General features: G+C 49.0%; 2 protein-coding genes across 3 annotated transcripts in view; both read right to left on the bottom strand.

The window, feature by feature from the left end:
- The window catches only part of DGCR2 (DiGeorge syndrome critical region gene 2), a 45,142-nt gene extending 41,890 nt beyond the window's left edge, over nucleotides 1–3,252 (bottom strand). Inside the window, exon 1 of the mRNA XM_023937573.2 lies at nucleotides 3,015–3,252. Coding sequence (XP_023793341.1) covers nucleotides 3,015–3,093 — 79 coding nt within the window. The 5' untranslated portion in view covers nucleotides 3,094–3,252. The remainder of the gene's footprint in view (nucleotides 1–3,014) is intronic.
- Nucleotides 3,253–6,811: 3,559 nt separating this feature from the next.
- ESS2 (ess-2 spliceosome associated protein) lies at nucleotides 6,812–15,450 on the bottom strand. Of its 2 annotated transcripts, XR_015277806.1 has the most exons (11): nucleotides 15,174–15,403; nucleotides 14,724–14,892; nucleotides 13,735–13,830; nucleotides 13,250–13,416; nucleotides 12,350–12,467; nucleotides 11,765–11,898; nucleotides 11,518–11,620; nucleotides 10,434–10,543; nucleotides 9,759–9,892; nucleotides 9,408–9,523; nucleotides 6,812–8,854 (listed from the first exon to the last, which is right to left on the bottom strand). XR_015277806.1 is itself a non-coding variant. In XM_086856343.1 (10 exons), exons 1-10 carry the CDS (start codon nucleotides 15,318–15,320, stop codon nucleotides 8,569–8,571), a joined length of 1,446 nt encoding a protein of 481 aa, XP_086712469.1. In that variant the 5' UTR covers nucleotides 15,321–15,450; the 3' UTR covers nucleotides 6,812–8,568. The 2 variants fall into 2 exon arrangements, 1 of the variants encoding a protein (XP_086712469.1); XM_086856343.1 differs by lacking the exon at nucleotides 9,759–9,892 and having other exon boundaries at nucleotides 15,174–15,450.
- Nucleotides 15,451–15,601: the final 151 nt, after the last annotated feature.

The following is a 15,601-nucleotide window of genomic DNA, read 5'->3' as shown; positions in this document are numbered from 1 at the left end:
CCAACAGACAAAGCAAAATCAGCAAGTGTTTAAAGGAAATATTAAGATAGTCCTTCACTCTACACCCATTTAGTTGGAAGAGTTTGATACATTCAGCTTCAATTCACACTAGCATATTCAAAAACAATGAGTAACACAACTCAAGGAGAAATTCCCTACTTTGAAAAGAAGGAACACTTTCAAAAACGTGCTATAAAGCGGACAACTAGGCAAAACACGAAGGATATGGTCAAAACAGAATGGAAAAGATGGAAACACTGGGACAAAAAAAAAATAAATCCAAGTGGCAATCTCAAAGGTTCAAAATTACCATTACAAGTCCACAGGCTCAGAAAATCCAGCTACCCACAGCACCTTCAGGAACCCAAGTCTGCACAGCTGGGGCCAATGTCATGGTATGTTGAAAGTACCTTGTGCTGTTAGTGATGGCAATAGCACAAAAACAGACTCATGTAACCAAGAGAAAGTAAAAAACAGAGGAAAAATAAAGAAATTTTAATTAATTTCCCCCTAATTTACTAAAGCCCACCTCACCCTAAATGCAGGAAAAAAATAGGCCTATGTAAAATCACTGCCTTTCAGATTGCATGAAAAGATACTACAGTTGATGAGGCTTAAAAGAAGGTTTTATTTTTCTGAAGAGCACAGCAAGAACATGGATACAAAGCTAGTGTCAAATTAACATGGAAATACAAAGAGATGCCTGATCTGCCGGGACTGAATTGTGAAGGGACTACACATTCATCTCCGAGTACATAAAACCTCCCAGCGCTCTGCAGCACTCATCTGATAGTTCCAAGTGCAGATTTAAGCTAAGCAAGCTGCAGGCATCCTTCCTAAACCAAAAAGAAAGTTGCTACAACACCCAGGATTAAAGAAGTAAAAGTAAAGCAAATATCACCTGGAAAATAAATTCTAAGTCCAAGTACTCCTCTTTTTCTGCTGTGTCTCCCCAGAGATGGCATGGCAGACTTTTTCAACACTGATTAAAGTGGTAAATTTGGTTCTGTATTTCCTCTGTACTTGCATGTGCAAGGTTTTCCCTACTTGCACTTCATGCTTCAGGATAAAATCATGTGCTATTAATCTATCAAATGGGTGATTTGCTTGAGACAGCAGATTCAAGATACTAAATGAAGCACACCAAAAAAAATCCAGATGACATAGGCAAAGAGCTGTGATGCCACCCAGAAGAGATGGGCTCTCCTCTGAGGAGGGAGAAGCATCACCATGGACAGCTCAACCACCACGCTCAACCACGTAAACAGGATGGATGAGTATATTCCAAATGGAACTCAGGAACTCCTCATACAGCAAGGAATTCCAGCTGCAGCACCATATCCAGTTGCAATACTTCACCTTAGGTTCAGGAATACATATGGTTTGAGCAAAATTCATGGAATGCTTATGGAGTTGCCACAGGGGAATTCTAACACTACAAGTTTCAAAGCCAGTGGGGTAGAACCAGAGCAGATGAGTTAAGGTTTGTTCACAAGGACACTTCTGCCAGCAAGGCTACAGCACCGCCAATCTCTAAAGCAGGTACATTAGAGCACCAGTGGAAAAATATAATTCATCTTAACAAAGTAAATCCAAGTGAAAAACTTGTGCTCATCCATCAAGCATCAGCTGCTGACAGAGGTACAATATCAAACTGGAGTGACAAATGTGACACAATATGAAAAATGCCATTTTTTAATTTCTCGGAGGCAACAATGCTTAACACCAACAGAGTTCAGGGTCAGGCCTACCCACCTGTAAAAGCAGAGACAGCTCTGAATAAGCTGAACCTTTATACCCAGCAATCCAGCAGCTTGTGGCACTTTGTGCCAGCAAAAAGGAGCTGCTTGAAATCAGTTTTACATAGTACCTTCTCAGCCATTAAAGCCTCTAGCTGCAATAATACTAGGCTACCAACACAACGGGGTTTTTTTGGCTACTTAAGTGCATATCATAAACTCTGTATACACACTGCACTGCCAAAAAAACAAGCTAAAACAAAACAAGGCAGACACAGAGACGTTTCAACACCCAAGTTAGTTATTTCAATAACTCTGCCTACACTGACCCAATTGTTTTTCAGCTCTGCCGGGAACTCACTTAGAGTGAGCTCATTAATACTGTTCAGTTCATTAATACTGTTATATTTTATTAGTCTGGGTCACAAAATTTATTTTGAAGAGAAAGAGCAAGGGGGTTTCAGAGTACACCATGGTTCTTAGTCTCCTATTTACTAGGAGCACATATCACCCAGGAACAGTCACTTGGTGCGATGGGAGGGCGATTTCCAAACCTGCAAAGCCACCCCAGGCAGCCTCACGCTTTGGCAAGAGCTGCCCATGATACCCGAGGGCTTTGCCAAGCTCCAAGAGAGTTCAACACCCAAAAAGAAACCCCAGCTGAGCGATATACCTAGAAAAACTGTAGTTTTCTACCCGCAAACACCAACCATTTCTCCTAAGTTAATCATCTTAAGATCTTAAGCACCATGCCTAGCAGCTAGCACACAAACTTCATAGCTAAATTATTTCCCTAAAAGAAGCACAACAGAGCCAGAAAGACGAACCAGGTACAGGGGTTTTTTTCCTCTTTCTGGCAGGATTAAATGGCACTTCGAAAGTAAGCATTTTGCCTGGCCATGTAGGCATCCAAGGCCCACAACATAAAAGCAGGCAAGTAACAAGCACCTGAAAACTTAGTCACCACATTTTCTGTGCTCATTACCAGCAGGGTTATGTAGATTTCCACACAAGCTTTCACACTTTGACACGAACGTTTTACCCGGACTCCCAGGGTAAATCCAGGCTCTCTTGGATCCAGGCAGCCGGCACAGGGAACCGATGCTCGGCCGCGTCCCGGCTCCGTTTAAACACACAAAGCAGCAGCAAAGCCCACAGCTCCCCGGAGGGGCCGGCTCCGGCCACTCCGCCCCGAGCCGGGCTGTCCCCGGCGACCCCGGGGGCTCACCCTGGGCCGCCCGGGCCCGGCACCCCCGGCCCCGCCGCCACCCCTACCTGGCCGCAGCGGCTCGGTGATGCTCAGCACCAGGAGGAAGAGGAGGAGGAAGGTGCCGCTGTCCGCCTTGGGCACCATTTATCCTCCGTTCATCCTCCCCCGGCACAGCGCCACAAACCCGCGGGGAGGGACGCGCGGAGCGGCGGGAGGAGGGGCCGCCGCCGGGCCCGCGGGGGGCCCCGGTCCGCACCGAGCTTTTCCCTTGCCCTCCCTCCGCCGTTCGCCGCCGCCCCGGGCGGAGCCGGCGGCCCTGGCTGCGGCGGGAGCGGCGGGAGCGGCGCGGGTCGGGCGGCCGCGCTGGGGCGGCTCGCAGGGCTCCGCCGGCGCACAAGATGGCGGCCGCGCCTCCCCGCCGCCGTGCCCGCGCCGCCACGCCCCCTCCCGCCGCGCACCGCCCGCCCAATCGGCACTCGGGGGCGGGGCCGAGCGCCAGGATCAGCGCACGCCCCGCCCACTTACGGCGGTGGGCGGGGCCGGGCGGGGCCGGGCGGGGCCGGGCGGGGCCGGGCGGGGCCGGGCGGGGCCGGGCGGGGCCGGGCGGGGCCGGGCGGGGCCCCGCGCTCCCCGAGACCCCACAGCGGCCCCTTGGCCCCCCGCGGGATGGCCAGTGATGGCCACCACAGCCCGCAGGACGGCCTCTGTCAGCCCCCTCTGTCCTCACCAGAGTGGAAGCCCCATTCCCCCCAGGATAGTCTTGCTCAGTTCGCTCCACCTCCTTAGGACAGCCTCTACCAGTCCCCTCTTCGCCCAGAGCAGCATTTCCCTGTCCCCAGCTGGAGTGTCCTTTCCTGCTCACATCCATCACTCCCTGACAACCTTTCCCATTCCCGCTGGGACAGATCCAATCAGCTTCCTCTGTACCCCGGGACAGCCTTTCCAGGTCCCCTCCATCTCTGCCGGGACTTCCCAGTGCCACCACCTTGCCTATCCTGCAGCAGAGGCACAAAGCTCTGGACTTTCCCAGCCCCAACCATCTCCCATCTTTTGCTTCTTCACTACTCTGGGCCATAGCAGGATGAGACAGTCCACATTCTCATGTCTGTAGGTTGGCAAACAGACAAGCAGCACCTGGGGCTGGGACATCCCCACAGCCAGCACCCCGCAGTGCCAGAGCCAGCCAGGTGTTTCCATAGCTCCTGGAAACGCTGCGTTCCCAGATCCCAGGCCCAGAGAGAGGAAATGCATAAAGAACACTAATTATATGGCTCAGGTCATTGTTAGTGGCCCTGCAAGTGACAGGTGCCTGTAGGAATTTGACCCTGGGTGTTGCTGCACTGTCAGCTGGGCAGGGTGGTGGCTGGAGACAGCGGCCCAGTGCCACAACCCTCCTGGTGCTGGATGGAGGTCAGCCCGGGTAGCATTTGGGATTAAAAGGCAGTTTTAGCATCAACACTCACTTCCCAAATTCTTCTGGAGTTCTCACTCACAAGGGTGTGTTTGGGCAGCACCAGGACATAGGTTCAGCCAGGGGCTGGACACAATGGCTGACCCACGGTCAGCAGAGAGCTGTCGCTTTCCTCTGCAGGGAATTCCAGCTTTTTAGTACAACCTAGTCAAAGCCAAAACCTGGGAAGGTGCCTTGGAAATGTTTATATATTTTTAATATTTACAGTGAGATGTTTTGTACTCTTTTGCTACAACTTGTAGTTCTCAAATAAAACATTGCAATGCCAGTAAGGACCATTTTGACCTGATTTTACCCACTGTTTCCCAGTTAATACCAATTACTCAGTATACCCAGTCGCAAACTTTTCTCAAGGGGTTTCCTGATGGATGTGCAGCTACTTCTGCTCTCTCATGGCTCCTGCTCCCCGTCAGTCACTGACTGCCCCACAAGTCAGCTGCCTGCAGGCAGGGGACAAGGCTTCTGTGTGATTTCCTGAGCACTCACTGCCTCTGTCCCCCCAGGAGCTGTTGCACTGCTCAGGTCAGTGGCTCCAGGGAGGTGCTTCTTCCAAACCTAAATGCGCAGTTTAACATGGGAGGGCAAATTGGTGCCTACCAAGAGCACCCTGGAGCTGGAGTTGCAGCAAGTGTGAGCTTGGAGCTGTGAGCCCTGGGGGCCTCAGGAGCACTGGGTGGCCAGGAATGTGCTTGGGGACCCACTGGAGTGTGTCACAAGCAGCAGGGCACTGCCTGAAGATTTAGGCCAAAACCCACTTTCCCAGCTCTCATGTGCTGCCAAATACTGTCACGATCCAAGAGCCTGTGGGGACCTGAAATATGACAACATCCTCCAGCACAAAGAGTGAGCATTAAACTTCTCAGCTTCACTCCTCCCATGGGATGCTGTGGGGACAGACTGTTCCAAGCCTGGCTTCCTGCAGCACAGCCTCATAGGCCAACCCCAGACTGATCCAGGGTATCCTTATCCACCCCAGGGCCTGGGCATTACACCATACAGGGTGATGCATAAATAAATATCCTATGATGCCTCCACCGCGAGAGCAGGGCACACAGGCTGCTTATCCCTGGCTTTTGGCCTTGTTTGCCCCATGCCACGTCCTGCAGCACCCCCAGCTCCAGAGATGGGGGTCTGAAGCACACCTGTGTGCCCAGCAGCCCCTCAGCACCCCAGAGCAAAGGCCCAGCAGCACCAAAGGGTGAGAGGCACCCATTGCCCCAGACTGTGCCAGGTCAGCTGCTGGGGCCAGGAGAAGTTGGGGGGAAAGGGCTCGTGGTGAGCGTGGCTGAACCCATCTCTGGCCCTGGCCTGACCCTGAGCTGGGGCTTGGAGCCAGCTGCTGCTAGGCCAGCAGCCTTAAGCTGGGATTGAGGCAAGACGTGCAAATATGAGGAAGTGAGAATTGCTCCATTTCCCTCTCCCCTAAAGAAAGTAGACCCATTTCCTTTATTTTTGCAGAGAAATAGCCCAATCCTCCAAAACAAAAAAGTAACTCCAACCACAGCTTCTCTTTTGACCTAAATAATCAGCTCCCTTATTGGAACCTGCTTTTGGATGGGTGAAAAGCTGCAGACCCTGCACCACAACAGAGATGGTTACCCCCGGGGCCAGGGAGAGGCTCCTGGCCCTGAAGGTGAAGGGCTCAGAGAAACAGCTTGATTAGACTTAAAAGAACAAGAATCTCCCATGATTTCCCATTTTCCTTCCTGCCTGGGCCCAGGAGCCAAGGCTCAGGCTGCACATAGCAAGCCCCCACAACCTCTGGATGTGATGGTGTTCACACTATGTGGACATAGGTCCACCGCGGCTCCCAAGCATCCAGTAACACACCAGAGCCAGCCTGGCCACCCAGGAGAGGCCTGGGGCCACCACTGCTCACTGCCAGCCACCTCTGCAGCATCAGGAGAGCTCCAGGTCCTGGTATGGCTGAGGGAGCAAGTGTGCTTGGGCCTTGCACATAGGAAAATGCAGATATATTGCAACAGCAAAGGAAAAATCATCTGCTGAAAATGCGAAGGGAAAGAAAATCACCAGTCATCAAAAACCAAGATGTTTTTTCACACTGGATTTGGCCCTGTAAGGCACATTATGTGCCACTGCTACAGCAGCAAAAATATCTGGCAGTGAAGAATTTACTGATTCACTAATTAGAGATAGCAGGGGCTGAACTGCAGCAGGAAGCAGAGAACAGACATTACAGCAGGCATTACAGGAACAGCCAATCTGAAGAGCACTACAGCCCTTTCAACAGATCCAGTTTTACAGCATGTAACTGAAAATAAGTTCCATTTCCAAAAACATGTGAAGGCCCGTCAGTGTGGCAGAATCAAGACTGTGATTTTAGTGTGGCTGTCTAGGTTAATTCACTTAAGGGCAAACACAAAACCAACATCATCCACAGGATATTTAATGCAGTCAGCTTTTAAGCATGAATTGCACAATGTGGAACTAACCACCCTCAGATATCACATTCCCCTATTTTCCAGCTACACCTTGGTATGAGCACAGCCAGTTTGGAATGCTGTGGCAGAGAGGTGTCACATCCCACTCCTGATCCATGTGTACACCCCATCTGCAGTCCCTCGAATGCTGCTCAGCCTTTCTCTGCATCCCACACTCAGAGGAGCTTCTGCACCCACAAATGGGCAGGAATCCCACATCCACTCCTTGCTCCTGGTCTCCCCAGTGACCCAAACTGCAGGCCAGGGTCTGACCATCTGCCCGTGTACCTAACGGAGAGGTCCTATGCTTAATGGAGACAAGCATTTCACTATGAAATAAATAGTGAGTACTTTAAATTATGTAAGAACTTGGTTCATATTTAGTCAGTTCAGTCCTTAAAGCATGAAAAGCTTAGTAAATGCAGTCCTTTTACATTAATTCATGAGTACCTGAGAATAATTTTTTTGCTTAAAGAAAAAAACATAGCTTTCAAGGTAAAAAAAAGGTAAAAATTACTAAATTTTGAGTCATGATTCCTAGCTATGCCATGTTGATCAATTTATTTTTACAAGGTGCACTATAAAAACTGAGTCCCTTGGAAGGGTTTTTCACAGTCAGGGACACAAGTTTTGGAAGTGGCAGAGGAAACCACACAAAAGGAAGCTCTCCACCAAGACAAACACAGCACCCAACACCCCACATCTTAGAGAAGGCCGCAGATACTCAAGCTGCTGGGTAAGACTTTCCATGGATGTTCCCTCAGTAAAACATCACCTGACTATAGCAAATGCCAATACTGCCAACTGTAGTGTCTTGTACTCAGGTGTGCTGCAAGAAGTGAACACATCTGGCCACGCCTGCTTAATCCAGAAGGGTACACAATGCTTCTCCAGGCTGGATCATACCACAAGGGCTCATCCCATACACAAAGGTCAGCTCATATGCAGCAACCACAGTACTGAGTGCAGGCTGTGTATGGCTAAAATTACTTTTCCTTTTTTTTGCCCATTATAAGACTAAAGCCAAAATTTTCAATGAATGGGAGGACAACAGCAAACAAAATCCCCAGTGTGGCTATCAGAGGTACCACTTCTGTCCTTCAGAATGGCACTGTCGTCTTGGTGGCTGACACAGGACTCGTCCCTGCATCGTGATCAGCAACTCTATGGAGTCATACACAGAGCAGATATAAAACAAATCTGATCCCTTCCCTGTGCCAGCTGCAGAACAGGCCAAGAAGCCCAAAACCTGCAAAAGAAAAGCCTGAGCAAAAGCAGCTAGGCAAATCCCATTCTGAAAAGTGTAAAGAGTGAAGGAAGAAATGGGGTCCTCTTAAGGAACGCTGGTTTTAACAACATGACAAAGTTAGCCAAATTTGTGAACTGCATCAGTTTAAATTCAAGTTAAAGAGAACCTCTCTAAAATTCTGTGCCACACCTCAGTATAAACATGGTTGAGTGCCCTCTTCTGCAAACTACAAACTCAAGTTTGACAAGCTGGAGCCAGGTCCAGTTTAGCCTTTTAGAAAGACTTACCCCACTTAAGAAAGAGACGTAGCTGTACAGAAACAAACTTAAATGCATGGCTCTCTTAAAAACAGAAATGTATCTTTAAGAAATTATCGCCATTTTCCCAGTTTCCAGTAACCAGTCCGCAGTTCACTGAGCACAGCCAGATCCCTATCACCTTGGTGCTGATTGGAATGTTCAGCAGAAATCAGATGCCTTTCTTCTTTTGGGAAGCTGCAGTAAATTGTCCGTGATGGATGTAGTATCCTGAGATACTGGTGTCTGAGATACTGTCCTAGACTGTGGGGTGCTCTGGGGCGTTTGAGGCCCACTGGCTGGGGTCTTGTAACCAGGAGTTCCTGTGTGGGCTGGGGAAGGAGTGTAGCTGGCTCGCAGGGCTTTGTCGGTGTATTTACTTGCAGTCCTGTTTACAAGTCTTTGCAAAGCTGGTGACATTGCTGGGCTTAGTCCTTTTGGAGTAAGGCTGAAATAGAATAAACAATTTTAAGAGATTTTACAGTAAAAAGATCTGCCTTTAGCAGGAAAATCAATATTGCCTCCCTACATCAGTTCCCCCCACAGAGCAGACCCACTGCCTGCAGAAGTCATTCTGCCTGCAGGTAAATGCAGCCTGTCTCTCTAGAGAAACAACTGACAGAAAAACCTGAGTGGCACTGCCTGGCTTTTCCTTTGAGCCCATTCTGCTCTTCCTGCGATCCCCCCCCAAGCAACTCTTATCATTTCTCCTCTTTGCAACAAGCAAGACACTGATCCAGAGGCATTGCTGGGTGGCTGTAGGGCAGAGCACTGATCCTGACAAGGAGTGTCAGGGAGAGCAACCAGCCACTTTCTCTCAGGAATTAAGCTTTTTTTTTTAATTTCTAAATTTTTAATTTTTAAAAACTTTCAGTCCAAATGTACCTCCTCCTGCTTCCAGGGTCCTTCCTTACCATCATTTCTCCCTTTCTACATATGCTGATTTACATCTCATCAGATAATACCCACCCCCAGTTCTGCTGTCAAAACAGAAGTCTCACCTGGCCAAGTTTTCTGTCACTTTTCGAAGTGCCTCCTGCTTCTTTGCTCGGTTTTTAGCTGCCACTTCATTGGCCATCTTGAGTCCTAATCTCTCACGGCGCCCAGGCTCCAGGATCTATAAATGCACCACACAGTTCACTTACCAAGGCACTCAAGAGTGCTGCAAAAAATGAGTCAAAGCACCTTCAAAGCTGGATTCCAATGTACAGGGATCTAAAGCAGGGAGAAGTGGGGTCAGCCTGAACCTCTCTGCTGCTGCATAAAAGCCAGAGAGGACACAGAGACCTTCAACCTGCCTTAGCAAGTAGCAAAAATTGTAAAACCAGTCCAGTAAAGGAAGCAGCCATTACCTCTGGCATTTCCTCCTGCCGTTTCTCCTAGACAAACAATGTCACCTGTGTCTTGCCTGGCCTGTAGCCAGCCAGCTCTCAGGCATACACAGGCATTGCTAAACAGCAGGAGAACCAGTCAAAGCCTTTGGAGTCTGACAAAACAGAAGCACATACAGCAAATTACACCTTTCTTAAACTAAGAGTCTCAGACAGCTCACATTCAAAGACACCAGCAGGAGACAAGTAGCATGCAGGGTTAGGTGCCATTAGCAAAGCCAGAGTGTCTTTTCTACTCTCAACTGATACACCTGCCTCAGGCTGCGACAGCCAGAAGATAAAGACAGAGGAAGATGCTATAATTTCTACCTATTCACACATTAAAACCAGAAAATTTGAGCTGTGTTTTCAGCTTCCTCTGAAAACCCCTCTGTCTGGGCCCACCGCCAAATGCAGAATCTCATTCTCCTGCCAGCAGTGTGTATGCCACCTCAGGTAGCTCCACCAAGATTTCATGTGGATCCATGCTCACCTCCACCCTCCAAGCACAAACTAGATTATTAGTTTCAAGGACGGGGAACACCACCCAGAGATGTGTCACACACCACGTTAATCTATTACTTACTCACTTGCCTTTCCCTCCTTAGTTCTCCCCCCCAGAAAAGAATCTCATGCTGATCTGCTGACATGAAATACCTTGAAAGCTGGTCCAGGTGTTCTATCCACATATGGTCTTTCTGACCCTTCCAGACGCAAAGGGGTGCTTTCAATTTCACCCCATGTCATAAAAGGCGACTCATTCACACCTAAAAACAAATCCAACAAGTTATGTCTATGCAAGACGTTTGACTAATTTGACTATTCATTCACTACAAAAAAGAGAGAAAAGCAAGTTAGGAAACACAGGAAATTCACCAACAAAGGAGGCCCTCCACTACAGAGGAAATCACAGCTAATGTGGATAGTAACATGTGGTTCCCATTAAAAGGGATTGCCTGTAGCTGTGTCACCCTCTCATTTACAACAACCTTTCCCTCTTTAGCACCACCCTTTCCATGTCTTTATTTTTCCATTTGCTAAGCTTTTGATTAGTGACACTTTCATTTTTCCCTCTACAGTACTAGTCCTCCCCTTGGCCGCTGTATGAGAGCTCCTTCAACATGGGAAACTCTTTTGAAATAAGAAAAGAGACAGAGGACTTACAGAAACATGTAAAGCCAAATGTACCATCCAATCACCTCAGGGACAGCCTGTACCAAACAGTGACTGCACCTTGTCTAACAGGTGTAGAGAGGATTTTAAGAGCCCGATTAGGCTGGAAAATCCCGCTGTCCAGGGTTTGGAAAAGGCATTTACGATGGCAAAAGGAGGTGCTCCAAACGCCATCTACAGGTTTTGCAGAGGGAAAGCCCCACTATGTTGAGGTGTTGGCATAACCAGTAAAAGCACAGAGAAACAGCAGGGCTGGTGCAGAACAGCTACAAATTCAGATACAACTTTTCAACTTGAAAAAAATAATCAGTTTGTTCTAACAAAGTATCCCACAGTTAGAAGATTCCTGAGCAATGGCACAGCAACTTGCTCAGAGCCTCTTGTGCAGTGTGACTTCTGGTACCAGTGTACTGGACTAGGATTTAAGCCCTGAATCCAGCTGGCATACATGGCATGAAGTTTTACCTCCTCATCTAACCCTGTAATGACACTCAAGTGCTAAACAGAGCACCAAAGTAAGTGCAGTAATAGTCCTCTTAAAGCAGAAGAAGTAAGAAAACCCTCTTACCTGGGGCTGGAGAGGGGGTAGCCACAAATCCATACCCATTCACTTTTGAAGAGTCCTGGGGTATTAGTTCTTTCCCATCGGGTCCCACTTTGCCCTGTTTGTACTGAAATAAAAAAGAAAAAGCCATTCTTCTGGAGAACGGTGAGAGTCAGCTGTATCCAGCACACACACAGCGCTCTCTGGGGGGATGAACGACACCAGAGGGCAAAGCCTAACGAGGTCTGAGTAAAAAGTAAAATTATCTAACCTGAGCATTGAGGGCTGCAGCTTGTTGGAGCTGTGATTTGCTCACAGCTTGGCTAAAAGGGTCCTTCACAAAGCGGGTGTTTCGATGCACGACCTCCCTGGGCTTCTTAAAGACATCACTCTCATCAGGTACACCTTGAAAAGCCAAACAGCTTTTACAAAAAGGCTCTTTACTTCACTGGTTCACAGAAACTAGCAATTGTACATTTATAGCCAAAAAAGAAAACTACATTTACAAAAATATATGTTTTTCTACAGCAATAAACAGACTAACAAGTCCAAGGAGGACTCTTTGAGCAGAAGAAAACAGTGAATGAAGATGACAAGTGCTCATAAAGAAGGCGCACCAGGAAAGAGTTTTGGTTGCTGAAAATAAGTAGTTTTATAATACAGGTGAGCTTTTCAATGGCAAATAGAACATGAGCAGACTTTAGAATCAGAGGCCAAGAAAAAATTAAAAACCCCACTTTTTAAAAACAACCTTACAGAAGAAAAAGCACAGCATTACCTGTAGGAGCTGCTCAGTCCTATAGAGAAATGCTGTAAGCACTGTTTGGAGCCAACCCACCAAGAACCAGTGCCTCACCTGTTGGATAATACATGAGGGTGTTTCGAGCTGTGTACTCCCAGGTATCCAGTCCAGCTTTCACATTCTCCAGAGCTTGCTGCTCAGCTGAAGGAAGTGCCAGGTTTTCATTTTGTCGCTGAAAAGGCAATGGAAAAAAACTTAAAAAGGTGAAAAAAAAGGAGTCTGAAGCAGCCTCCTGCAATCTTTTATTCAGGCACACACAACTTGGAGAGCTCAGCCACAAGCTCAACCACCTGCCCTAGAAAACTTTGCATAAAGTATGTAACAGACTCTGAGGGATAGGTGAGATAAAAAATAACACTCCCTCAAAACAATAGCAGCAAACACCCACACGTCAGTGCCAAACTTCATTAAAAGGCACTGCATCCCACAGCCATCAATGACACATCTGTGCCAGCTGCTCACTGCTGATGGTTAAAGACCAACAAGGCAGGCCCAGAACAGCTCCTGGACCTCCCCTGCAGGTAGCTGAGGAAGGCAGCATAGCCAGCCACGCTCATGCAGTTCTGTGCTTCAGCAGCTGAGTGGGTTATTACTGATAACAGAAACTGAAAAGTGAAATAAGACAGACAATCCAACTGCAAATAATGATGGACAAACAACAGGAACTGTGCTCAGCTGCTCTCCCTGGTGTTCCTTCTTACAGAAGAGGCTGCCAAGGACAGCAATACCTGCACTCTGTGCAGTGTTTTGCAGTCTCAAAGCTTGCAGAAGAGACAAAGCCTCAGCAACTAAGTCAGGACTGTTGACAGAATGGGGAAAAAGCAGGAATGCACAATGAAGCAAAGAGCAGTCACAAGACCCAGGAAAGTGAGCCATAGCAGAAACACAGTGAAATGGTATTTCCCTGCAGTGTCCCTCTGGAGGAGCACAGACAGAGCTGAGGCAATTCCCTACCCGGGTGTACTCCTCCTCTGCGCTGTACAGCCAAGCGTGCTTGACTTTCTCCTTCTCTTTGGCCACTTCCATGATCTGCTCAAAGGAAGCATTATCTTCACTCGTGTGCTTTGCCAAGAAGGTGTCCAGGCTGGGAAGAGCATCTTTGTCATCTTTCTCTGCTTCTCCTGACAAGAGAAGGGAAGAAGCCTGAGGAAGGTTAATGCCTCCCTTTCCATAAGAGCAGTGTATCTACCTCTTAACCCTCCTGGCAGCAATCCTTCCACAGACACACCCGTAACTAACACTAAGCTTGGTCAAAGAAACAGATCCACACAGAGTGGGGCAATAATAAATCAAGTTTGGACCACGTATAACCAACTTTCAATAAACCCTTTTAAGGCATTTGTAGCCATTTATTTTAAAGGTGAAACGTACAAGTGGCCAGCTGCTGGCAGACAATTTATTTTTGGAAGAATTCAGCTGAAGAAACATAATTCTCTTACCTTCTTCTGCAGTCTTGATGCCAACTTTAGATTTATTTCCTGCTGGAAGGCCACCTGGATGCACTTCTGGGGTTTCAAACGTGGCTGGGGTAACATCTGCTCCCAAAAAAAAAATTCACTTGATTACTGGAGCACACAGCAGGATTTGCTGTAAGGATCATGTACCAAACAAGCCACAGAAGGCATATCAAGAGAACAACAATTACGTTAAAACTTGTGAAAAAAACTCCAAAATGCTCTTTTGAATTCTGTTTCAACCTTCAGACAAGATTTTGGCCCCGTCTAAGACATTTTTCTCCTGCTGGGAGAAATCCCAGGAGAACCACAGCCCAGTATATTTGTCACCCTACACCCTGCTTTTGCCAGCAAAAGCAGCAGCAGCAAATCAAACTGAGTCCAGGCCAGGGCCAGCACCTGCAACAGGGGAGGAAGGGACACCACCTGGTGACATGTGACCTTTGTCACAAGTCCCTTACCCAAACCCCACTGCAGAGGCTGGACTTTAATAAACACCTGAACTGGAAGTGAAAGACATAAAGCAGAATACAGGATACCTGCTGTAGGAACCTCTGATAACCACAAGCTTTCCACACTTTCTATCCCCAGTACATGAATATCTCAAGCATCTGCAGATGCAACAAGAACCCCTAAAGCTACAAACTAAAATAAGGATTCAAAATAGAATTTCTCATAGTAGAGAGCACATAACATTCCCTAGGGAGCAAGAACTTAGCAAAAGATGCCTATAAGGAATGGTTATTAAAAGGCTGCTGTTTCCAAAACCTTTCCCTCAAGAAGTTATTAGATACCATCAAAGAGAAATTCAGCATGAGGCACCTGACACTGGCTACTGCTGAAACTGGTACACTTAGCTGTCATGCAACATCAACCTTGAATCTTTAAGAAAAGCATTGCCTGCACCAAGTTAGATAAAGCAGAGATGGAATATGAGATACAAACCACTCATGCCCCACAGAGTCAGTTCTTACAGGGTGCAGGTGTGTCCCTCAACGATTTGCTCAAGGAAGAGCCAAACTTGATAGCAATTTGTCTCATTTTCTCCAAGTCGCCATTTTCCTCAGCCTCCAGATAGTCCTTCTGTGCTCGCAACTTCTCCACATCAGGAAAAAAGTCTCGCTGGATGATTTTCTCTAAGCTCTACAAAGAGAGAGACAACTGCAACGCTCCGCTGGGGCACCCGGAGAGCCGGCTCAGCTCGGGGCCAGCAGTGCAAAGGCAGGGGCAGCAGGGCAGGCCCGGGCGCAGGGCCGGCGGCAGAGCGCTGACAGCTGTCACCGCAGGCGGGGCGGGAGCCCGAGGGGCGGCCCCGGCGCTACTTCGAGCCGCAGCCCGGGCCGACCCCGCCGCGCTGGAAGCGCTCGGCCCAAGCACCGGCGGAGCGGAGCCTCCCGGGCCTAGGCCCAGGCCCGCCGCCTTACCTCGATATAAGCCTCCTCATCCAGGATCTTCTTCGGGTGCCTCGGGGCCGGCGATACCACTTCCTTCCCCGCCACGGCGACGGGCCCCGCGGCGGTAGCCGGCACCAGTGCGGCGGGAGAGGCCGGGGGTGCCGGTATCGCCTCCATCGCGTCAGAACCGCTCCCCTCCGCTTCCTCCTCTGCCGCGAACGCCACGGCCCGAGACGTCACACGGCCGCGCCGCGGGGATCGGAATGCCCGCCCCCGCCCCGGGAGGCCCGCGGGCCCGCGTGCGCCCCCTGCCGGTCCGGAGGACCCGCCCGGACCCGCGCCGTGACAGCGGTGGCAGCGACCGAGGGTCGGGATGGGAACCGGAGTGGGAATCGGGATGGGAACCGGGATGGGAACCGGAGTGGGAATCGGAGTGGGAATCGGAGTGGGAATCGGGA

This window comes from Cyanistes caeruleus, chromosome 18, assembly GCF_971803275.1.
Source record: "Cyanistes caeruleus chromosome 18, bCyaCae1.hap1.1, whole genome shotgun sequence".
Taxonomy (NCBI): domain Eukaryota; kingdom Metazoa; phylum Chordata; class Aves; order Passeriformes; family Paridae; genus Cyanistes; species Cyanistes caeruleus.
The sequence above is the reverse complement of the archived record's forward strand: the minus strand, read 5'-3'. Positions and strand labels throughout refer to the sequence as shown.

What these genes read in the sequence shown, in the direction of transcription:
- ESS2 (XM_086856343.1), bottom strand. Translation starts at nt 15,320, where the DNA reads ATGGAGGCGATACCGGCACCCCCGGCCTCTCCCGCCGCACTGGTGCCG. An exon ending in CATCAAGACTGCAGAAGAAG is followed by an intron (nt 13,417 to 13,734) that starts GTAAGAGAATTA and finishes TTCTCTTGTCAG; the next exon opens with GAGAAGCAGAGAAAGATGAC. An exon ending in CTGCAGCCCTCAATGCTCAG is followed by an intron (nt 11,621 to 11,764) that starts GTTAGATAATTT and finishes TTTTTATTTCAG; the next exon opens with TACAAACAGGGCAAAGTGGG.